General features: G+C 34.5%; 2 protein-coding genes and 1 long non-coding RNA gene across 3 annotated transcripts; all 3 read left to right on the top strand.

Moving 5' to 3' along the window:
- On the top strand, positions 456–1,983 carry LOC109950765. The gene is made up of 2 exons (XR_002273065.1): positions 456–740; positions 1,253–1,983. It is a non-coding gene; the product is annotated as an uncharacterized LOC109950765 (long non-coding RNA).
- LOC18767135 (glucose-1-phosphate adenylyltransferase large subunit 1) lies at positions 12,582–18,112 on the top strand. The gene is made up of 14 exons (XM_007201099.2): positions 12,582–13,385; positions 13,638–13,760; positions 13,928–14,098; positions 14,408–14,500; positions 14,640–14,723; positions 14,795–14,850; positions 15,412–15,505; positions 15,784–15,969; positions 16,190–16,270; positions 16,638–16,724; positions 16,803–16,907; positions 17,010–17,116; positions 17,213–17,273; positions 17,433–18,112. Exons 1-14 carry the CDS (start codon positions 13,161–13,163, stop codon positions 17,532–17,534), a joined length of 1,575 nt encoding a protein of 524 aa, XP_007201161.1. The 5' UTR covers positions 12,582–13,160; the 3' UTR covers positions 17,535–18,112.
- LOC18768157 (SNF1-related protein kinase regulatory subunit gamma-1) lies at positions 18,716–22,625 on the top strand. The gene is made up of 7 exons (XM_007199934.2): positions 18,716–18,917; positions 19,052–19,212; positions 19,331–19,429; positions 19,886–20,044; positions 20,159–20,241; positions 20,388–20,573; positions 21,229–22,625. Exons 1-7 carry the CDS (start codon positions 18,740–18,742, stop codon positions 21,617–21,619), a joined length of 1,257 nt encoding a protein of 418 aa, XP_007199996.1. The 5' UTR covers positions 18,716–18,739; the 3' UTR covers positions 21,620–22,625.

Raw genomic sequence — 24,522 nt, 5'->3', positions numbered from 1 at the left:
AATTTTTTAGCTAAAAAAATTGAAACAATTTGAAAAAAATTACGAATTTTTTTTTTTTCTATAAATACCTACGAAAATTTTAAAACTTGAATTTTTTCTGTTAAAAAAAAGAAGAAGAATTTAAAGTGAATAGTATTTGCCTTTTGCTTTAGCAATAGATAGAAATACAATAAGTTTTTTGCAAAGACTATTTCCATTCAGATAAATAGTAACAAACGAGTAAAATGAGTGAAAGTGCTCTTACATGATTTGAAAGGTCTTCTAAAATTTTCTACAACTTGGAATCTTTAGGAAGGAAACACCCCTCCCCCTCGTATTGATGAAATTTACAATGTGAACCACAATGGGAATGAAATGAAGGGACCTACTTGAAGGGCAAATGACAAAAATGACAAATGGAGGAACAAAAGTGCCAATTAAGTCAAACTTAGTGGCAATTCCGTAAAACTAAGTGCCAATTCAGTCTGAGATCTCAGCTACTTGATAATCTCATCTCAGTCTCTCACCCTCACCTTTGTTTGAAGCTCTCATCTCACTTTCACTCACCAATGCTTCCTGTTTCTGTGTTAGCTGATCGTTTTGATTTTCCATTGGGTCAGTCTTTTGAAATCAATCTGCAATTTCCAACTGGATTTTTCTGGGTTTTCAAGGAACCCTAGATCCAGCTTCAAATTGCTTACATGTGCTGGTTAAACCCATAATTTAACTGGAAGCAAGGTGGGCAGAGGCTTCAAACAAAGGTGCGTGCTTTATGGTTTTTGGTCACAGCTTCTTGTTCTTGGGCTTTTTTTTTCTTTTCAATTTCGTTTGTTTGGGGTTTTTAAAAAAAAAAAATCTGATTGGAGGTTTGTTCAATATTTTTAACTGGGTTCTGAATTAAACCACAAAAATAGCAGATAACAGAGATACAGAAGTATCAAATCAGATTAAAATTTCTATTTGACTGGTATTTGATTTGAATTTGATGCTTGGATCTGTGGTGTTTGATTCATATATGTTGTACGTTTTGATTCACTGACTTGTGTTGTTTCCTGAGAAATTTCATTGCTTTTTAAGACCTTATAATCTTTGTATTGCAAAACAGTCAATTGCTTCATGTTTTTTGCCTTATTAATATCATAGCTGCTAACATTACCTGCATTTATAATATTTTGTGGTCAAATGCCATATCTTTATTGTTCCAATACTCCCTCCACCACGGCTTCAGAAACTTTTCAGTTCAGTTTTCAATATCCTCTCTCTCCCTGTGCAGATGCATGTTTCTCTTCCTTTTGGTTTGCTGAGATGCATGACCGTCCAACCATCTTAGCTATTGCTGGAAGAGTATACTTAAGTGTTATAATACCCAGGAGTTAATCAATCGAACATTATGTATTGATTAAGCTTGAACAAGTCTTAGTTCTATAATTTTGAAAAACAATGTGCACTATGTAGGAGAGATCTGTGACTGATCTCAAAACAAGAGCTGCTATCTTCAGGTTTTTGTCCAACCCCGAACACTTTGTATCCTTGTTGATGATAGGAATGTGCAGGGGAAAAGGATGTTGTAAAGAACAAATATTGCATGTAAGGCACCATACTGTCTGGTTATCCAAATCCAAATTCACTGATTACTGTGGAAATTTTTCCATAAAAATATGGAGATAGATGAAGCGAAAAATAATCATAAATAGAGGGCAGTGGCCATTTCCTTCTGAAGTGGAACATATGTGTGCTTTCTCTATTTTATTAGATCCTTAATTCCCACGCATTCCTATTATCAACAATGATACGAAAGGCAATGGGATTGGACAAAAATTCGAAGATAGCAACTCCTGGTTTATGATCCGTCATAGATGTCTCTTATATAGTGGACATTATTTTTCACATTTATATAATTATGACCTTTTCCAGTTTAGTCGATATATTTCCTTTGAGGGGTTGCTCCTATGTATTATTGAACTTAAAAGTATATAAAATTGTGCGAGGATTAATGGCGTATAATTCTATTGGATGCTTAGATTCAGGTAAGACCTATATGGTTTGTTAAATTAAGTTTGAAAACATTTTATCTCGGATTAGGTCCATCGAGTGATTTGTATGCATAAGTTTATGGGCTGACAGCATATTTCTTTCAAGATATCGTTGATGCCCTTGCTTTTGTCCAAAAATTATGCAGAGTGACTGTTACATTTTCCTAAAATTTTAAATTTCTCCAAAATTTAGCTATGCCCCTTGGATTATAGGTCGTATTTCATTTTTCCTCCTTGATTATTAATGTGATTTTTCAGATTCCCGAAAGTTTCAAAAAGTATTAATGCCCCTGCTACTGTCAATGTCTGTCAATATTTCGGTTGAAAATCATCAAGTGCATGCTGTGGCGGACCCAGAAATTTTTTAGCAAAGGTGCATTGACTAAGTATGAAAAATGGTTTTTCGGAATAATCATTTTCTCAAGATAATTTTTGGCGGCTTTTATTCCTTACACATCAAATAAGAAAACTTGATTTTATGGGATTTTAGTATGAAGTATATATTGACTTAATGATCTATCATTTTTAGCCTAAATCGTATTTTGCACTAAAACCGAATTTTCATATTTTGATTTGGTGGGAATTTGATTTTCTAGTATTTTTATTTGAATCCAAATAGGAGGTACTTCCTTATTTACATTGTAAACTTAAGTAAATGTCTTTGTCCTTTTACTTTTATCCTTTTACTTTTATTTATTTTTATATTACTCCATTTACTTAAATGTTGAAAATGGAAATAAGGTAATCTGTACACCAGTTGAGTAAAGGGGTAATTTGAAGCACATACAATGATTTTTCCGGCGAAGGCGCCTTACTAGGTCCGCCAGTGAGTGCATGTAGCTTGAGTTTTCGGTTTATTTTCGAGACTCTATTTCTCTCTTCCTCCTCCCCTTCTCTTTCTCTGAAATTCTCTCTCTTCTCTAACCTTCTTGGTCTCTCTAAAGTTCTAAACTAACAATCTCTTTCTTTTGCTTTTCTCTTAATAATTTAGATCTCTTTCCCTTGCTTTTCTTTTGTGTATCATGGGCGATGGGTTTGAGTGTGATGGTTTTTCTCCCAATTTTTCTATTGGCCCAAGGATTTCCATGCCTTTGGACTTAATTGCCGAGGACAAACAGAACAATGTAACATAGAAGGGCCGTATTCTCTAGATTCACTTGAAGAGTCTCCCTAATCAAACCTAATCAAATAAGCGTCCTTTTATTTTCTTTGTTAGAAGTTTTCTCTTTAAAGTTTTGTTTGGAGTAGATTTCTTTCTTTTTCTCCGAACTGATTGCTACTAGAAAGTCTTAGACAGTGATGTTCAAGGAGAAAAAACGGAAAATCAAGGTTCTCTAAACTAGAAGTAGCTAGTCATCACAACCATGAGGGGAGAAAGGGGGAAACAAATTCACTCTAGGACTAGCATACTGCATAATATTATAAATATCATGAACTGGTCATTGGGTGCTTACAAATTAGTAAGGCATTCATGAACTTAACATTATTGCTGAGCAAAGAAAATTCAACACCTTGTGCACAAAAAGAGGAGAAAGATATTGCCGCATACCCAAATCACAGGTTCATTATGGTCGGATTCCGATGACAGAGCTGCTGCATAATGGTGTAGCTTCTTCTCCATTGTGCTCCCCACCCCTTCCCCTTCCCTCCTCTCCTTAAAGACCCTTTTTCTTTGGAGTGAAGGGAGAATGGGAAAGGTGAGTGAGCTCTCAGTCTCACTATTCAGATTGAAAGCAAGCTGTATTTGTGTAAATTTGTGTTTATACTGTATTGGTGCCGGAGATATTTGGTGCCAATACAGTATATCTTTTTCCTGTCTTGTTCCCTCTTGCTTGATACGTATATTATGTTACTTTTTTATTGTCATTTTTCAACGATTAAACTGAAGCACACTGTATATTTGTCCGTTCAATTTTGTTTAAATAATCATTATTTCATTCAACAGTTCAATTGTTTTGGATTGGGTCATTTTTCTATTCTCTCAATAGGAGACTTAAAAAATAGACAGGTGTGAGATACGGTCTATAAACAGTGGCGGATCCATTAATTTTTGAGAGTTGGGGTAATATTTAATGGGATAACAAAAGCCAAATATGAAGATCAAGCACTTGGTTTAAACTGTCATACATTCGGTATATATCCAGAAAAGGTCATAGAAAACATTCGACTAGCTTAGGTTGAATAGAGGAACGTAATGTTTTGATTTGATCCGAAACAGTCACAGATAAAGTTTGAACAACTTGGATTGATCAAGAACCTATTATGACTCGACAAAAACCATTGTGAAAATAGATTAGTACAAGTGCAAAGGTGTGCTAATTCAGGTGACTTGTGGAGATCTTTGAACTTCTTTGAACCAAGCACGCTTATTTAAACTAAAACCTTATACCATACTTTTTTGTTGTGGATATAAGTGATATTCTATTTTAATTTAATTTAAACTATAGTGGGGTGCATTCAAATTTGAATGCATAGTGAGGAGTACATTCGTTCTAGTTAATTTAGTTAAGTCCATATTTGCACCTTAAACCTGTTAGAAGTTTGAATGAAATCCAAGACACCATTGTTGCACATTGATAGAATAGAGAGAAGGGATTGGTCCTTACAAGTGTGGAATGTCCAAGCGGAGGCAATTTGGGCTTCACATTGAGTTCGGTCCGAACTTTAAAATATTTAATTATAAAAAAGATGGGTCTTGGGCCTTAGACACTTCTTATTTAAATTTGATTTTTATTTTTTCAGATTAATTTACTCTTCTGAAACTTTCAGAAGTCTATTTAAATCAAAAGTAGCCCCCCATTCGTTTTTTACTTAAAAAAGTATCAAACAACGCATTCATTCACATTGTTTGAGAGTACAACAAACAAAGGGTAAGACTTAGAATATAGATAGTTGGATCTTGAAAGGCAGTCACCTGAAAAATTTCAAGCGTCTATAAAGGGTGAAATTACTGTCGACATTAAATCAAATCTGCAAGCCTCTACTTCGAATACAAGTTAGTGAATTCAATTTCATTCTTTTCTGTATATCATATTCGTTTGTTAATATAATACTATTGTTATTTCGTTAAATTCATTGAGTATATTTAAATTTCTGTTAAATATATATATTGTTTATATAGTCACTGATAGATTATTTTTTTCCTATAATATCAGACTTTAAGCAATGTACGAGGAGCCAATTACAATCAAAGTACAATCCTTACAACACTGGACAGGAATTCATTAGGTTTAGTGTACATCCCTTGGCCCAATTCTTTAGCTCAAGTCCACCTTCTAGAGATCCACAATTCATTCAACCTCCCCATTGGCATCACTCAAACCCTACTTTGATCTAAAAGACTTTGCACTAAAATGGCAAAAACTCCAAACTCTATTTACTTCTTTGTTATCTTATTTTCCTTCATTTCCCTTGTATTGTACACACAGGTCAATAGATTTATACGTACATCCGGACGTTAATGTTTCATAGATTATAGATTTCTCTGTTACATTAATTGTTTCGAGACGTAATTTTGGCAGCACCATCAAAAAGTGGTATAATGAATTTTGGCAGCACCATCTTCTTGAATCTCATGTACGCAGGGAAAGACGTCACCCTGAAGGTTTTAAGGTGACTGATGATTGATGGAGAATAAAAACCCACGTACATTCCAAGTTGTCCTTGTGAAAATGTAGGGGATTTATTGACAACTTTTGTGCGAGATGGTCTTTCATATGTTTTTTTCAATTACTTGAGCTGGAATATGAGATCCATTTTGTACAGAGATCTTTGGAAAGATTTCCTTTGAATCTGCCAGAATAAAGAGCATATAATTAAGTTGGAACCTTGTTACTTAGGGTATGTAAGTCCCTTTGGAACCCTTTGTTCCAAGAATCAAGAATTGAGAATCTTTTGGCCTTCAATGAATTGTATAAGGTGTGGGCATCTTTTAGCCCCAATTGAACATCGGGGCCTCATTTGAGTATAGTCTCATGCAATCATTAGATTGTGCCAAAATATCAGGATCTTTTTCCCTTGATGATAAACATGTTGGCTGCAAAATCTACCCTTCGTGTCCCTGTCACGCATCAACCAACACTTTATGTCAGAATATGTGTATTAAAGGTCCCACCGAGCATGTCAATATGTATATGTTTTTCTTCAAATCAGGCCCCGTCGTGCTCAGGACGAACAGGGCGACAGCCCGGGGCCCAAAAGTTTTGGGGGCACAACAAAAAATTATAGTACTCCTGCTAAAACAATATATATATATATATACAGTCTTAATTTCTTGGATTATAGAGATTCAAGAGATTTTTGGTCATTCACCGTTAGATGTAAATTCAACGGTTCACTCACTTTTGCACTCATTTTAAGAAACTTTTTTAAACCATTGAATTAATATCCAACGGTGGGTGACCACAAATCTCTTGGACCCCTGTGGTCCAAGAGATCGGGGCTGATATAGATATATATAAAGCGAAAGGCAGAAAGTGCTAAAACATTCAAAATTTTATAAAATATTTTTAGTTAATGCAAACATTAAGAATTGAAATTATTAATTAAATGAGATTAATATGGTAAATTCACACTTTGTCATATTAAAAATAATTAAAATTAAAAGAAAAATCAGATAATTGAGCCTATTTTTATAAAATATAACTACCTATTATCTTTTTTAATTTTAAAATAAATTTAATTTTTTTTAAAAAAAGCCTCTTGTAGATCTAAAAACTTGTGCTAAGAGGTTAGTATTACATATTTTAAAGCCTATATCTACATTACATATTATATGAAAAGGAAAAGCATGCGCATCCATTTTTAAAATTTTTCTTTCTTTCTTTCTTTGCCTGCTGGTCCAACCAAAGCTTTTCTTCTTTTTTTATTCCTACAATAGAAGACGCGCGTGTATGATGTCTCCCACTTCTTTTTTTATTTATTCTTTATGCCCTTTTGTTCCTTCGTTTTGCTGCTTCTGGTCCACTTTTTCTTCTGTATTTATTTTCATCTCAAATTCCCTTTGGTCTGCTGCGTTTCATTTCCTCCTCTTAGTTATATTATTGTTATGGTTTTGGTCTTATGTGTTGATTGTTGAGATTTTTATTTTGAAGAACAAATTGCTGAAAGTCTAAGAGGATTTTTGCATTAATATTTTCTGGGAAAGAAAAAAAAATGCTTCACTGGAAAATGTAGTTGAAGATTTACCAAATGAATCTGAAAAACAAATTAATTTTCATCAAAATGAAAATGACAAGAATGAAAACGAAAATGAAAGTGACCCAAGTGCAAGATATGATATTGAATTGAAGATACAGTGAATGAACTTGAATGCCCAAAATTTGGCATTTAGCAGAACAAATGAAAGTGAAAATTAGGAAAACTGAACTTGTCCTAGGCAGTGAACATTACTAGAAATTTATAATTTTCGTGATGAATTTGTAAGGTGTACTCCAAAAAAAAATTGAAAAATGTACGATTCTTTTGTCGAAAAAAAAGCGTCTACAAAGGGCACACTCTACACTTTGGCCCTGAGCCTCGGATCACATAGGACCGCCCCTGCCTAAAATATCCAAGCCTCAGAGATAGACTTGAGATTGTATGAATTTGTGAGCATGACATTATTATTTGAATATGAATTAAGTAATTTGCGCACCAAAAACTAATTTAAATCAAACGATTGTGAATTGAACGGAAAAACTAATTAAATATAATTCTTTTTTATGCCTCAAGACAAATGAGGACTTCAATATTTCTCTAATACAAAGGAAAATAAATAAAATATAGAATTTTGAGTAAACAAAAAGAATCAAATTTACAGATCGGATCAGAATTGGTACATGGCTTTCGAAATCACCAAAAATATTAGCTTACATCCAATTTCAAATGAGAGATTTATGTATGAATTATTTCAGTGTGAGGTGATTAATTGGACTGTAGATAAATTTGATTTTTTATTTTGATTTTTTTGAAGAATTTGGATCATTTGAGAGAAAAACGTACGTTAATCAAGCTTACATTCGGATTTTATGAACATATAAGAAATTAGTATTTCTAGAGTCCAATGTTGAAAATATGAAATATTGAAAAAGTTTATGGAACTCCAGTCACCTGAATGTGCAAGGGAAATGAAGACAAATAAGATCCCCACCACGTAAATGATGAATTTGGGAGCTTTAGCCATATCTGAATTCTTTTTGCGTTCATAAAAGCACCATGTGGAGTGCGGAATGCTTGAATCTACATTGTTGGAGCCAATGCAATACGCTGGAGCATGCTATCGGGGCAATCTGCTATCTGAATTCTTGCTTTTGTGTTTTGTGTTAAAACAGACCAAAATGAGCATCATATTTGGAACAGTCTTGATGTATATACCCACGAGTTTTACTTGAAGAAAAGACGATAAAAACAATCATCTAATTGAGTGATCAAATGTTTTCGAATTCAATAATTTTTTTTTCTTTTTGCAGATATTGTCTTTGATGCAATATTTAAAAACTAGACTATTCAGATCGTTGAAATATAATGTGTGGTAGGGCCTACAAAAGTGTCCCCTTCTTCTATTCAATGATCTGTTAAATAATTTTATTTGAGGCACAACTTTTAAGGTCTCTTACGAAATTTTTTTTAACAATCCAAAATATTCTAGATAGCGAAATTATTAGGCACATGAATTATTAGCTTCTTCAATCACACACTTGAGTAATTTCGCTCCTGTCAGTGTCAACCCCTCGCAATAGAGAGTTGTGTATTTTATATTTAAACTAGACACAATAATCATTAAGAGATGCTACAATTCAACTCTTATATTTATAACACTAGATATATACTATATAGTCACTGCCCAATGACAAGTCCTATCATTTTCAAGCACGTGTACGGTCAAAAGAGGTCCAAAGTCATTTTCATTTTGAGCCATGACCACCTACTGCAGTCACCTGTCAAATATATATTATGAAGTCAAACTGCTAATCAACATCTAAATTATGTGTTTGCAGGTTTCTTAAGATTTTTAAGTACAAGCCATGAATCATCGAACACAAATTAAGGACACATTGTCATTCAGTCCCTTTCGCCTTCTTTATCTTCTAGTGTACTTCTCATCTAGGGCATCGAAATCTTTCCTATTGATATCATTTCAATTCCCAGAGCTCCTAAAACTATCATCGAGGTAGAGCTCGAATATATGACATTCGTCGAACTACATGATATAGCAATTATAATGAGTTTCCATGACACATCAATTATTTTGCCTACTACTGTCTTAACACGTGGATTAGTAACACTATATAACGATGTGACTTTGAAGCAAAAAAATTTCACTAATTTTTAACTTTTTGTCTCCAAAAGAAAATGTTTATATGTTATGAGTACATGAAGAAGTGATTATTAGTTTATTTAAAATCACTCTCAAAACGAACGCTTAAGTCTAATACAACTATTATAATTGGAAAATGCTTCATGTGCGGCAGTTTTTTACCAATTTTTTCTTCTCCATCTATGATCTATGCAATACATGGTTTGTAAATGACACAACTGCATTGAAAACTGAGCATGATTTAGAACTAACTGTCACAACCATATTAGTTGAGAAAAAAGTTGAAAGAGAAAGTTGAAAATTATAACATTATTTCTTGTTTTTTTGTACGTGTTATATCGAAAGTAAAAATTACTTTAAGCTGCAAGCCCTTTACAGACCAATTCGTAATCGAACAATCCAAAATGTTTTGGGGAAAGTGTTCGTAAAAGTTGACAGATCCTCAGTGACTTCAAGGACGTAACACAAACATAGGACAGCTCAGGGCCGCGTGGGCCAATTGAGGGTACAGCCATGGGAAGCAATGAGAACCGTCCATGAGGTTTAGGTGGGCATGCGTCCAAAACGCAGACAGGTGACCACAGGGGGGGGTGGGGGACCTGCATGATTGAAAGATCTTCTTGTTTGGACACCATTTCTTGGGCCCACCACACTTAACTTCTGCTAAACATTCCAGAATAGAAAGAAGGCAATAATTGTTTAACAGTTATGCTTGGTGGGTCTGATTTTTTTTTTGTTGACGTTGAGATTTACAACCAGCCAATACCAATAACTGTTGGGAACTTGGGATTTAACCTAACAATCCCTAATTTGTTTTCTTTAATTTTTTTATACAAGCAAATATTTACAAGTTGGAACACATGATTTCGAGTGCATCAATAAATAGTGACAAATTTTGTTATGAAAAAGATAAATAATATAAAAACTAATCTGAAAACAGTTGGAATAAATTAGGAATGAAGAATATTTTTCTCACGTTGTTGGTTGCGATGAAAATCATACTAATACGAGAGTGTGGCAGAACAGTTTTTAATGGATTGAAATCTTTCCTAGAATTCCATAGAAATCTCTGAAGTATTAGGTCACTGGTGGATCATGGTAACTTGTTCTCCAAACTAACCCTAGTAAAACTTCCATTTTGACGAATATTCCCTATAGTCGATGTGTGTGTGTGAGAGATTTGATATATTCCATGGTGCTTTGCTCTTTGCTGAAGAAGTTTGGTTGGTGATTATAGGCAATCTGGGATGTTAGTTATGTTATGTCCTCTTTGCTCATGAAACATGTGCGCTTGGGGTTATTTCCACCAAAACGTCCCCTTCATTTCCCTTTTTGGTAAGATCATGAACATCAATCTGAACTTTGCCTGACAAAACACTAGTACAAAAAAGTAGGGTCAATAAAAATGTTCCCATTTGATTCTCTCCGGCATGGTAGTTTTTTTATCCTTCTCATTGCATTGAATTTCAGAGTCTCTGTCTGTAACTGTATCAAAAACATCATCAAGCATTATTCACAGTTGATTTTGGGTATGGCATCAAATTTCAAATTACCAAATGCAAGTGCATGATTTCGATTCTTAGCTCAAGTTACTAAGAAGAGAGTTTGAGGTGAGCTTTGAGATTAAGGCGAGATTAAGGAAGGGATTTATATTAAAATTTCATATTTCTATAACAATATTGTATGGGGAATTTCATAAAATATTTATAAACTGCAGTATAAAGCTTTTTGATACAAATGAGAGAAGGTCACCATATGAACTTTGATTTTGACGCTCTTTATCAATTGAGCTATAAATCCCCATAAATTCTAAGAGATATTTCAATTGAAAAAATTTAATGGTATTTTAGTATTAGATAAATATGTGTTCTTTTAAAACTTAAATTAGTGAGATTTCAAGAAAGAACTCATCACCACCGTCGCCACTATCACTACTACTACAACTCTTATTGCCGCCATAGTTCTTGTAATAGTGGCTACTTTCACTTCTGCACTCAACATGTTGCCTTCATTTTATAGACACCACCACCATCACCACTGTGGTCACCATTGCCACCTTCATGGACCGGCACAACTGTGTTTGCTACCATTGTTTTATTGGGTATAAAACTGTTATTACTATCTCTTATCACCACCACTATCACGACACATTTATATTTTCATTCATTCTCTCATGATAAGGAAGAAATTTCACATTTTATTCTATCATGTTGGATAAGTTAATCCTGTAAAGAGTTTGATATCATGAGCCATCTCAAGTGTAATGGCATATGTGTGGTGAGAATACAAATCTTAAATTTAAACATCGAAATATAAAAAGGTTATAGATCAAGTGGTTAAAAGCATTTATTCATCCACACGAAGTCCTAGATTTTATCTATCAATTTAAATATAATATCTTCCAAAAGTATAAATATTTTTTTCTTCACATAACCCAAAAAGAACTATAAATATCTAATATATAATTATAAATATAAAATTTATTCGGCACAATAACTTTAATATCATATTTATATAAAATATAATATATATTCTAAACATGGAGGGTTTGGGTCGGGAATTTTACCATTTCCGTCCCTCCCTGAACACCATACCAAAAAAATTCCCCTTACCCATCTTTATACCTGTTTTTTATCTTTTATACTCGACTCATTAGGGTTGAATTCTCACGAAAACCCTTATGCGTGGGAAAAATTACCATCCATCATCATAGAAATAAGAATCTGACAAATAATGAAGACACTCAAAACTAATGCAAATTGAAAGACAACTTGTCTCATAATTAGACCTAGATGATCAACGACATACAACAAGTAATCAAGTGGCTTTATAAATAATGGTACAAAAGGACAACACACTCTCTGACAATTAGTCTAGTCACTTGCCTATTAGCTTATCAAGTGGCGGGAAATGTCCTCCAATATCAACCGTCGACGGAGAAGAGAGATTACATCAGTTGAACAATGCCTAATGACCCATTAAATATTGTAAATCTTTTTACAGCTAATGATGAAACAAAAGTATATCTCACTTAATTGGTCAGAATATATTTTTTTAATTTCTATTTTCTAGTATTATTTTGGGGTTGAAATGGACATGTGTTTGGCTCATATGGTTAATGCAACAGCAGCCTAGAAACTTGGACTCTGATGAGTGAGTCCAGTGATCTGTCCCATAATATATATTTTTTATTAAAATTTAAATGTATTTATTTTCATTATTTTTTTTGTAATTTTGCTTGTGGTGCAACTATAAATACAAGACTTGCAAGTCTTCTCGTGAGGGCTCACAAGCCAATAAAGCTAATCACTTTCTTTCAAAATCAATTCACGCATTTCACTCCATTTTAAAATCTGACTTCCACTTCCGTTTTATAAAATCCCTACTCCGCTGATCACTTCCAAACCACTCCCAAAATCTCGCTACTTTATATAGTTCATTCATAGAGCTCAAAACAACACATTTTGGTCTGTTCACCTAGCCACCCTGATTTTTTTTTTTTCCCCATTTAAATCTCAAAATTTTGGTTTTTGGCCCTCTGGGTACCTGAGATTCTACTTTTTAGGAGTATCTGTGATCTGGGATCTGGGTATCTTCAGTTTTGGCTCAAGATCCATTGCCAACTTTTCTCAGATTTAGCTGTTTGATTCTTAGAGCTCTGTTTTGGGTTTTATGGTTTTAATATTATAACTCTACTAATGGCTTTGAACATGTCACTGACTGTAACTTAATAATAATAATCTTTGTGTGATCTATACTTTACTTGGTTGCTTAGATCACATCTCTTACTTTACTGGGATTTGGGTTCAGTTTTGGGTGCACATTTTCTGATCTGTTACCATTAAGCTAGAATGGATTCCTGCTGTGTGACCTTGAAACCAAACACCCATTTGAGAAAACCAAGTGGTCTTTGTAATGGTGATGCTGGGTTTTGGGGGGAGAGGGTTAGAGGGAGCCTTAATAACAAGCTTTGGGACAATCAGTTGACAAAGGCTCTGAGAGCTGAGAAGAGGGCCAAGAAGGTGAAATCTGGAGTTGTTCTTTCTGTTCTTACATCAAGTAACACTGAGGCTGTGGTAAGTTAATATCCTTTTCAGTTACCAATTTGATATTTATTGAAATGAGCATTTTATCTGTGTCTATCTTATCTTCAAGTTCTGTAATTTATATGATCACTGCCATTTTTTGTATGTTATTTATTTATTTTGGGTATTAATTTGTGTTTGTTGATCTAAAATTGCAAAGTTTGTCACATTCTTTTGTTATTTTCTTTACTTTATTTTTTATTTTTATGAATTCTGTTTTCTTAAATTTGTGTTCAATGTCAGGCTGTGCAAATGCCACCTATATATAGACGGAGAGTAGACCCCAAGACTGTAGCTTCAATCATTTTAGGAGGAGGCGCAGGGACTCAGCTCTTTCCTCTTACTATAAGATCAGCAACACCTGCAGTAAGATAAATTTTGTTTATAAATATATTGGATTTTGCTGATTTGTTTTAGAAAAATTTGGTTGTATGATCCTTCATTAATAACCATAAGCACACATGATTCATCAAAGCTTGTGATTCAATATCGCAATTGAAGTTGTATTGTGTATTGATTTGGTATGATTGCAGGTCCCAGTTGGAGGATGCTACCGTCTTATAGACATTCCAATGAGCAATTGCATCAACAGCAATATAAACAAGATTTTTGTACTGACGCAGTTTAATTCTGCTTCTCTCAATCGTCACATTGCTCGCACCTATTTTGGAAATGGTATCAACTTTGGGGAAGGATTTGTAGAGGTAAATGAATCCTTTAATGCAGATTAATACCTGTATCATTTTGTGATTGGTCTGTTATTAAATTAGTTGTAGGCTGATAATTATGTAAAGATGCTGCAAAAATCAGTTTTCAAACTGATAGTTAGTCTGATAGGGAACCTTTAGTTGTAATTAATGTTAAATGAAGTAGTTCTCGCTATATAAGAAAGAAGAAGAGGTATTATATTTAAAAGGATTTAATCATTAAAAAAAAATACATCTGGTCCAATGTGTTATTTCTTTTTCAAGTTCCTTGATTATTTTGTGACTCAAAGCACACTTCAAGTGCAGGTTCTGGCAGCCACTCAAACGCCTGGGGAAGCAGGAATGAATTGGTTCCAAGGAACAGCAGATGCTGTGAGGCAATTTATATGGGTATTTGAGGTGGGTAAAGAAGTTTGCAACAATGGTATTGTTTTAAAATTAAAGAAGGGGGGAACTGATAGTAATAATGGGTCTGTATGTTGTTCTTTGGTTTGCATAACTTGATTTCGGGTACAATGTACTGCATTATTTCTTGCAGGATGCCAAAAACAGGGATGTTGAGAATGTACTGATTTTGTGTGGCGATCATCTTTACCGAATGGATTATACGGACTTTGTGCAGGTATAATAATTTTCCTTCATATAGGACTTGTTTTTGTTAAATTTTTCTTACACATTTTCTATGATATGCAGAGTCACGTTGATAGAAATGCTGATATTACAATTTCATGTGCCGCAGTGGGTGACAGGTCTGTTTTTTTTTCTCCTTTTGGCTTTACAAGACTTTGAATGTAACTATTGTTTTTTTTTTTTTTTTTCCTCTTTCATTGGCTGTCGATAAAATTTGTTGGTTTACCATAATTCGCAAAATCTTAAGCGATTAGGATGTGAGTCAACCATTGTTTTATATTCTAACACCTCTCCCACGTATTGAGTTTTCTCCACGACTAGAGTTCCCATATGTAAAATGCAACATAAATTGGGTTGTTACAGTTGTACGGATTTGATCACAGGATCTTGGCTTTCTATTGTGTTAGATTTTGTTGTTGGTTTAAAACTGCTTACAAAAGTTTAAGCTGTTGTGGGGTGGGCCAACTGTTATTATATAGTGTAACAATTGCAAATTGACAAGTAATGGAACATCAATCACATAGTAGTTTCCTCTGGCACATTCTGTTTTCTTAAGCTAACTTATGATGCAAAAAATAAAGATTATGTCAATGATATCCCCTGACCCCAAAATCCTCGTTCTTATAATTTCCTAAATATCTCTTCTAAATTCCATCTAAAGTTGAACGCATGCTTTCCAGCCGTGCGTCGGATTATGGATTGGTGAAGATAGACAGCAGAGGTAAAGTCATCCAGTTTACTGAAAAACCAAGGGGAGCTGATCTAAAAGCAATGGTAAGCAAGAAAATCCAGATATTATGCTAATCAGATTATTTTTCTCACTTTCAATGAGGTTCAAAAATAACTTTTGCATCCTGTTATTGAAATGCTCATTTGGAGGAACATAACAGACTGATGCTTTTCTCCATTACTCTTTTACACTATTTTCCAAGTTCATCTTATTTAAATTCCCTGTGTCTTAACATTACCCATGTATTTAGACTTACATGACTGCATTAATGAATAATATATCTTAGACATAAGTTTTACCCTTCTTGGTTGACATTCTGCAGCAAACAGATACCACGCTTCTGGGATTGTCCCCACAAGATGCCATGAAATCCCCATATGTTGCATCAATGGGTGTTTATGTATTTAAGACAGAAATTTTGCTAAATCTTCTGAGGTGGCGATATCCAACATCAAACGACTTCGGGTCTGAAATCATTCCTGCAGCAGTGAGAGAGCACAAAGTTCAAGTAAGATAACCATTACAGTTGAAGTGTCTTCATCTATGAATTTTTCCCTATCCATAAAGGATTGAAGGAAACAGAAGAGTGAAGGCTCAACTGAAAGACCATAAAATTTGAGCCATTTGCATGAACAATTCATGATTCTTCATATTTTCTTCTTACCGATTTATCTGTTTATACTCAAATATTGAAGAAAATGTCTTATAATTTGCCTTTGCTTTTACAGGCATATATGTTCAGAGAATACTGGGAGGACATTGGAACTATAAAGTCTTTCTATGATGCTAACTTGGCCCTCACTGAAGAGGTAGATTTCATTGTTTTTATAGAGGCAACATTTCATAATTCCATTTCCCTTCAGTTCATTTCCTTGAGGACGTCAAACATTTAGACATGGCATACACAAAAGGTTCACGTCACCCTCCAAAAAAACAAAAACAAAAACAAAAAGGAAAATGAAAAAAGAACAAACGTGCCTTTCCATACAATTTTCTGGGGCACCCTGTTATTCTAGACTATAACATGCAAACACGGAGAACATATGATGAATCCCTATAATTGTGTAGAGTTCTTAAATAATGTCTTAATATCAATTCTGTGAAACAAAGAGCAACATCATTTTCTTTCCCCGATGTGTGATTAATGTCCGGGCAAATTACCTTCTATTTTTGCAGTTCTCGAAGTTTCAGTTCTATGACCCAAAGACACCTATCTTCACCTCTCCTCGATTCTTGCCACCAACCAAGATTGACAAGTGCCGGGTATGCTAATGTACTTAGGCTCATATTGGAAACTTCATTGAGGCGATCTGCTTCTCATGCATTATTTTTGTATTGCAGATTGTGGATGCAATAATATCACATGGATGTTTCTTGCGAGAATGTAGTGTCCAGCATTCAATTGTAGGTGAACGTTCACGATTGGATTATGGGGTTGAGCTGAAGGTGAATTTTCATGTTTTTCAAAGACGGAAGTTGAAAACTGGACTGGTTTGTTTACTTTCACTCTTATGAATATGTTTATTAAGTTGCTTCCTCTTGCTACAGGATGCTATAATGATGGGTGCAGACTATTACCAAACTGAAACTGAAATTGCATCTCTGCTTGCGGAGGGGAAGGTCCCAGTTGGTATTGGAAGGAATACAAAGATTAGGTAATTAGACTCACAAATTGAGAAACATTTCTTAGCTTTACATGGAATGTAGAACGCCGAGGTTTCTAATTATGTCTTTATGATTCTTCCTTGAAGGAATTGTATAATTGATAAGAATGCAAAGATAGGGAAGGACGCAGTGATCGTGAACAAAGATGTAAGCATGGCTTCCCATGGTCTAGTCTCATTTTTTTTAGGATACATTGATATTTTCGTTTTACCTTTTAACCGAACTTGACTGGGCCAACTTTTTATTGAGTGAAATATATACCATCATATTCAATCTTATGGTCGTCTATATTCTCTGGTTCTGTAGGGGGTTCGAGAAGCAGATAGGCCAGAAGAGGGATTTTACATTCGTGAGGGAATCACAATTATTCTGGAGAAGGCAACAATACAAGATGGCATGGTTATATGATGGATCTTAACATCTCAAGTACTTTTCAAGCACAGTTGAAAAATGGTGGTGGGAAAGAGACTTGCAAACGTTTGGATCTTAACATCTCAAGTGCATTTGGCAGCTGAGGAGTATAGCTTCTGCAGCATTTTGCCTTTTAAACTAGAAAAATCCTTCAGTACTTGTAAAAATGGAGTTTATAAGCTTATAAGAGTTCTAGAGTCACGAGATGTACAAAAATAAGCTACAGCAGCTGACCCGCCGCCGGCTGCTTTCATCCTTCGTGGAGGTGATATATCCATAAGAACCTATGAACTTTCTGTATCAATATTGATTATGAATAATGTTTGAAACATAGTTGTATCTCAGAAAAAGAAAAAGCATTTTATTTAACTTGTGGACGTGTTCGTCTCTGATAATGTTGGTTCAAAGAGAAGCCACCAGCAGCCTATAGCAATGGAGAAGAACAGAGTTAGCAGTGTTTTTTCATATTATATAGTCATCAGTAGGCTATGCCTTTTGTAGTAATAAGTCCAAGTTCCAAAGCCAAAGGTACAGTTGAAACCCTTTTCTATTATAAAGCTGTCATCCTTTTAATATCCCATCCCTCATTTTCATATTGCAATATGATAATTCAAGTTTTAACACTCCTTTTATTCAAGGAAATATTTTTCAAATTTTGGTTGCCAAATGATCTGGCAGGCCACATTAATTGGACACAAATCTTGGAGTTTCTTTTAGCATATGTAGCATTACTCTTAAATAAATCTCCCAATCTATAATTTACTGGCTTATTTCGGATCAGGAAAGAAAAGACCCTTCTGTTTAACAATGTGTACAGGTATATATGAAAGAAGGAAGTTACCAGCCACACAACAGAAAAAAAAAATAAAAATTAAGGGTTTGTAGCTCAAGTGGTTAAGAGCATTTATCCCTGCGTCCGAGGTTTTAGGTTCGATTCCCGCTCCCTAAATATCGCTTGTATAAAAAAAGAGAAAAATAAATAGAAAAGATGAAAATTGAAGGGAGAAAATCGTACCACAAAACTGAGTCTTTAGAACGCCACATGGCAATACAAACTAACATTTGGAAGGTTTGCACTCTTGACATCTGTCTTTGGGGCAGGAGGAACTCAAAAACAGATCACGCAAATACAAGAAAGACAGAAAGACCTCAAAAACAGTTTAACATCCAATCTAACTTCTAACTCAGACAAAAGAAAGAAGATGCAGCAAATAAAGGATGTAATGAAAAAATCAGGTGGAGTGGCACAGAAGAAAGAGAGCCTTGTTTCCAACCTTAAAACTCAAGAAAACAACCAAGAAATTGATTCAGGCTCTGCCCTCCAACTCTTTCTTGATAACATCCTCATCAGTTCTATCCCTGGCATAAAAAACTCACCCGGTAAGCATCATATAATTTCCAATGTTCCATTATCTTTGTTTTTGGTTTGTTTTTTGAATTTGGTTACCTTAAAATCCCATTATGAAAATAATGTTTTTTAATTTTTTCTGTCATAAAATGGATGCAATGGAAAGTTTTGGAATTGAAAACTGGGGATAGTGTAAGAGATGCCATTCATTTGATGCACGAGAAGAATGTGTGTGGTGCACCAATTACTGACAATACCAAAGGAAGCTTTTCGGATCCTTATATCGGTTTCATTGATTTTGCAAGTATTGTTCTTTGGTTTTTTGAGGTAAGGATGTTCATTTTTGTAGATTTTAACGTTTTAAAAGCTACCCCAGATGAACATTTGTGTAGTGTTATTTACACAATTACATATATAACAAATGCTTCTCATGAAAATTTTCGAGGAATGTGGGAATCGCAGAAGAAAAACTAGAGCTGAAGAAATTGGCAACTATGGTGTTTTTGACATGCTTGAACAGCATCCTCACATTGGCCAAACCAAGGTTTTTATTTTATATTTTTTGCCCTTTTAGTTATTTTTTATTTTATTTAATATGGTAAGTAGACATAGAAGATAGAACAATTCAATGTATGCCAAAAAGTCCATTTAGAGAAATACAAGTCCATAACACTTAACATCTTCACTTCATTATATTAGCCTTTTTTTTTCTTCTTTCAACTGAAAAGTTTTATGTTTAGCAATGTTGATGCCATGGTTTTCGAATCTCTAAAGTATAACCTGCCAAGCATTTTGACACACATGCAGAGATATTTGTTGATGACATGCAGAGATATTTGTGTTGCAATTTCCTTGGCTATGTTATTAAAATGCCAACCATGTTATAAGTTCCAACTTATAATTCAATCCCCTTGTTGTATTTTAGAAGCTTGAAGTATTACTTTAATGCAGATTGTTAAATTTTTATTTCGTTATGAGCACTTCTGTTTAATTCTGATAGATTGGCGAGCTGGCTAAGTCGTTTCTATGGAATTCATATTTCCCTGTACACTTGGATGAGACACTCTTCCATGTTCTGCTGCTACTTTCAAAGCATCGGCTGCAAGTTGTGCCTGTCATAGAGAGAACCAGTTCTAAGCTCATTGGTTTTATTTCACAGGTATATTTATCTCTAAATTCTACTTCATAAATGGTACTTTTGAGAAGCAAATATGGCCATTAGCAAAAGGCCACACTAAGCTTAAGTTCTTGATTATCTATTATGCGTTGATAGCATGGAGTACTTCTTCTGCTGCTTCAATCAAGTGGCTTAGACTGGTTTGATAGCATTGCTGACAAGCCTTTATCAGAGTTCCGGTATGTCAACCCATAAACTGTTCTTCTTTTCTTTTCTTCATCTTTTTCTTTTTGGGGGGATAAATCAAGCTATAAGAATAGTTTACAATTGGATGGTAAGTTCTCATTTAGTTTGGAATTGCATCTCTACGGATGTTTCAATGCAGGTTTGGTAATGAAGAGCATGTTTTACATGTATATGGAGACCAAAGCATGACAGAAGCTCTTCATGTTCTATGGAAAAGCCAAAATGGTGCAGTTGCTGTCACAGATAGGAAAAGTAAGAGGGTCATTGGTAGCATAAGGAAATGCGATATCTACCTCCTTCTAGAGAATCTACCTCGCAATATAAAGTAAGTTACATCCATTTTTTCATTCTCCCTTCTATGTTTTGTTTTGTAATATATATTTTTCGTTTTATTTTTCGCTATTGTTTTTTAAATAAAAGAGAGACAAGGAGGAGAGAGGAGGTCCCCAACTCCCCAAATTCAAACTGATTGCCGACTCTCTCTCCAGCTTAACCGTGTTGTGGAGTTCAGATATTGAATTTTATCTCAAAAGTTTTATATGCAATGAGATATGCTACTTAAAATATCCAATGTCAAGAGCCGTTTATCCAATATGCTACTAATTAATGAACAATTCCTAACTTCGCCGTTCTCTTCTCCCCTCTTCTTCTAGTTGACAAAGAAAAACAGAAAACAGAACAGAGATATGCTTCTAAAACGAAAAGAGATATGCATCTAAAGGAGTTGTTAGTTTCTCATGTCCACTTCAGTGTAGCATTTGATCTGCAAATTATATATATATAGGCACACATAAATGTCCAGACCCTTGCCAGTTATATCTTAATAACAGCGTGAACATGACAAGATCATGGGCTTGTTTGGTGCCTTGGGTTGGATAACTCATTGGAGCTAAGGCGTGTTAAAGGAAGAAAAGAATAAATTTTAACTTAAGATATGTAATATTACATGTTTAATTTGATATTTAATCATATAACTGCAGAAGTCTAACTGTGGAGGAGTTCATTCACATGGAGAATGATCATAAAACAGGTTCTGATCCAACAACTGAAAGAGACATTGGGGCTCTTCTCTCAGCTGGCTTTCTGCGCCTCAAAAACAACTTTGCGCCAAGAATGGACTCACCGGTCACCAACAAGAAAACTGAAACACTGAAGCAAGCCATGAGAAACATGGCAGACACAAAAAGCAGTTTCAGCTTCTTGGTTGATGAATCAAATCAGGCCACAGGGATGCTCACATTGAGAGATATGATCATCCACTTTGCTCCACCATGTATAGATTCAAGCATCCATGGTTGTGGGTTCTTTGAATCTGCTCTGGAGCAGACTGGTTGCCATGTCAAAAATGGAACCATAATCTCTGATAATTGATTGATTTGACAGTGTTTCTAATGTTAATCTAAACCCAACGTTTGCCAAAAAAATTTAAAAAAACCCAATATGCTAACTTAGGCTCTGCATTATTTCTTAGCTTTTGGAACATTGTGACAGCCTATCAGTGTATTTCAGACTCTACACTGCAACCATGGGTGCAGGAACACGTGATATGCTTGACATCTAGGACCAGTATCACATCTCTGAATGACATTATCTGGTTCCTCTGCTTCTACTTTTTCTTTTCATTGCTTTGGAATTTAGAGCTTTATCTGTTGTCAAATTTCCAGCTGAATATACGGTGTAGTTCGTAGATCATTACATGTATGTATCCCATATGTTTTCTGTACTGATATTTTTTTTGGTGTCTAAAGCTACGTAGTTTGAGATTTTAAGTTAAGCGGGGATGTAGATCCTCCACTTAGGATTTTCTTTGTTAAGATCTGCTCAACTCTTATAATGTTACCAAATTGACACATTACATATACTAGTAAAATAAAAAATAAGAAGAAAATCACTTTCACACAACTACTTTTTTTTTCTTCTTTTGTGGTCCTCTGTTTGGTCGAAGAACAAACTTTTAGCACTAGAGGTGACAGTGCGATGGGTCACTAATAATGGTGTGGCAATCTTCTATTGGAAGTCAAGTACATTTTGGATAAGTCTGATAAACGTCCACCAACACAGAGAAATATATTCCACCTTTCCAATACCACAAACATTTTTAACCTCAATTTCAAACATCAATTTCTCATTATGAACCCACAACAGCATTTCAATCTCAATTGTGTCCACCAATTTCAATGTTTGAATTGGCACATCTGCCGACCTTTCTGTTGTGTGGAGCTATCAAATGGCCCGTGAGGGTCGTGAAACACGACTGTCTATTGTACTTCCAGATGGATTGATGAAGAATATTAAATGGAAGGATCTCTAACATGAGCTTATCTTATGGGCATTTCGTAGTAATCGACGTGAATCCTGATTTGATTCTGATATGATTTACTTGCTCAACTATATGTATTTATTTGCTTGATTCTTGTATATTTCTCTTGTATATTGCCTAATTATATGGTCTTAAATTTTTGTAGATTGGTTAATAATAATATGGTGCATTTTAGATTTGTCTAAAAAAATTTGTGAGCTTTTATACGTTGCTGCCTCTCTCCCACAGTGATGGATCCATCACTACCGGGTACCTCTCTGTTTCTCCTTCTCTTCATCCCATAATAATTCTTGCTTATCAACTAAGGTAATTAGATTTGTTCTAAACTTCTAAAGATGAATGTCTTATGTATGATGCGGGAAACATATGCCTTTGGATGAGAGCTGATTTCGTTGATACTATTCCAGAGTCCTACATGGCTTGAACTACTCCTGAAGCTGCTCTTACGACTTCTTGATGGGAGGGACAGACAGAGATAACGGCAGCTAAGCCAATGTTGAAAGCAATAAAATATTTAGAGAAAAAAAAAATAAAAATTCAACTCTACCATTTGACATGTCATATTTTAAGCCATTATATTATTACAATTGTTTAAATTAAGTGAAATATGGATAAATGTACGAAAACTCTAAATGTAGAAGCTCGAGGTCCTCTATTTTGGTATAATTGACTAATCAAGCCATTATTTCGAAACTTATAATTGCTAGAAGCTTCAAACTTAGGTATAAGGAGTGGCTCGATATCTGACGCAACTGACCTAACCTAACCTGCACTTCCATCAATTTTTTTAATTCAAGAGAATTCATAGTTAAACAAGTAATCTTATTTTATGCCATCTACTTAATCAGTGCACATTGTTTTTTTTTTTTGTCCTTTTTGTCAAATGATGCCAAATATGTGTTAGTTCCGTAGGAATCTTAGTTTGTGATGTATGGAGCCTTACGTATTAAGCTGCACTATTTGACTAACCAAGGACACCTCTCAAATCTTAATTAGGTTGTTTTAAATTTGTGCACCTGTCTGAGATCATAAACCTGCAAACGTTTCAAGAAGTTGACATCGTGTTAGAAAACTACCGAACTTATTAAATTTTCGGCGTAAAAAGGTAAACTAAGTAAGCATTTTGCTACAAATATGCGGGAGTCTTCTAGAAGAATTGGTACCAAGAGGGAGAGAAGTATTATTTGAGAACACAAAAAAGGGAGGTAGAGCAAGTCCTACACATGAAAGGAGGAGTTGGGAAAACAATAGCTATGCAAACAATTCCCAACTTCAAGTTAGCACTAGACAAAATTGAGCAAAAATCACGAACATGTATGGTGCCCTCATCTTTAAATTGAGCACAAATAAATTTTATTCGTCGTCTTCTCGCATAAAACACAAATAATTATGTCAAATTAATTTACATAAAGCACAAATTTATATTGGACACAAAAAATTGTGTCAAATGTCAATTAAATGTAAATAATAAGTATCATTTGACAAGTTGTTCAGAAAAAGTAAAATTATTTATTTGTGTAGACACAAATAATTGTGTCTTTATCTGACAAATGTGACACCCGTATAACACAAAACTACATTTGTGCCCACTTATTTTTAGGAAAATAGCCCTAAATGCCACCATTTTTATAATTGTAACTGAAAATACCACCCTTTTTTAAAAAATTTGGAACTATAACCTATAAATATATATTTATTGTCCCCTTATTGCACACATATCACTTTTGCTGAAATTTTATTCTCTCTGTTTTGCTGAAGTTCTCTCTCGGCTCTCTCTCTTGGCTCCGCTCTGTTTCTCTTCACTGTCCCGTGGCTTTGCTCTGACTCTCTCATCTCTGGTCGCTCAGCTCTGAATCTCTGGTCGCTCAGCTCTGAATCTCTGGTTGCTCAGCTCTGAATCTCTCGTCGCTCAGCTCCGACTCTCTCTTCTCTCTTCCTCTCCCAGCGACAGGAC

This window comes from Prunus persica, chromosome G8, assembly GCF_000346465.2.
Source record: "Prunus persica cultivar Lovell chromosome G8, Prunus_persica_NCBIv2, whole genome shotgun sequence".
NCBI classification, from domain to species: domain Eukaryota; kingdom Viridiplantae; phylum Streptophyta; class Magnoliopsida; order Rosales; family Rosaceae; genus Prunus; species Prunus persica.
The sequence above is the reverse complement of the archived record's forward strand: the minus strand, read 5'-3'. Positions and strand labels throughout refer to the sequence as shown.

Bases quoted from the DNA above. Each gene is read 5' to 3' on its own strand.
- LOC18767135 (XM_007201099.2), top strand. From the start codon at position 13,161: ATGGATTCCTGCTGTGTGACCTTGAAACCAAACACCCATTTGAGAAAA. The intron at 15,970-16,189 runs GTAAGATAACCA...TTGCTTTTACAG, and splicing joins TGAGAGAGCACAAAGTTCAA to GCATATATGTTCAGAGAATA. The intron at 17,117-17,212 runs GTAATTAGACTC...TCTTCCTTGAAG, and splicing joins GGAAGGAATACAAAGATTAG to GAATTGTATAATTGATAAGA.
- LOC18768157 (XM_007199934.2), top strand. From the start codon at position 18,740: ATGCAGCAAATAAAGGATGTAATGAAAAAATCAGGTGGAGTGGCACAG. The intron at 19,213-19,330 runs GTAAGGATGTTC...AAAATTTTCGAG, and splicing joins TTGTTCTTTGGTTTTTTGAG to GAATGTGGGAATCGCAGAAG. The intron at 20,045-20,158 runs GTATATTTATCT...ATGCGTTGATAG, and splicing joins TCATTGGTTTTATTTCACAG to CATGGAGTACTTCTTCTGCT.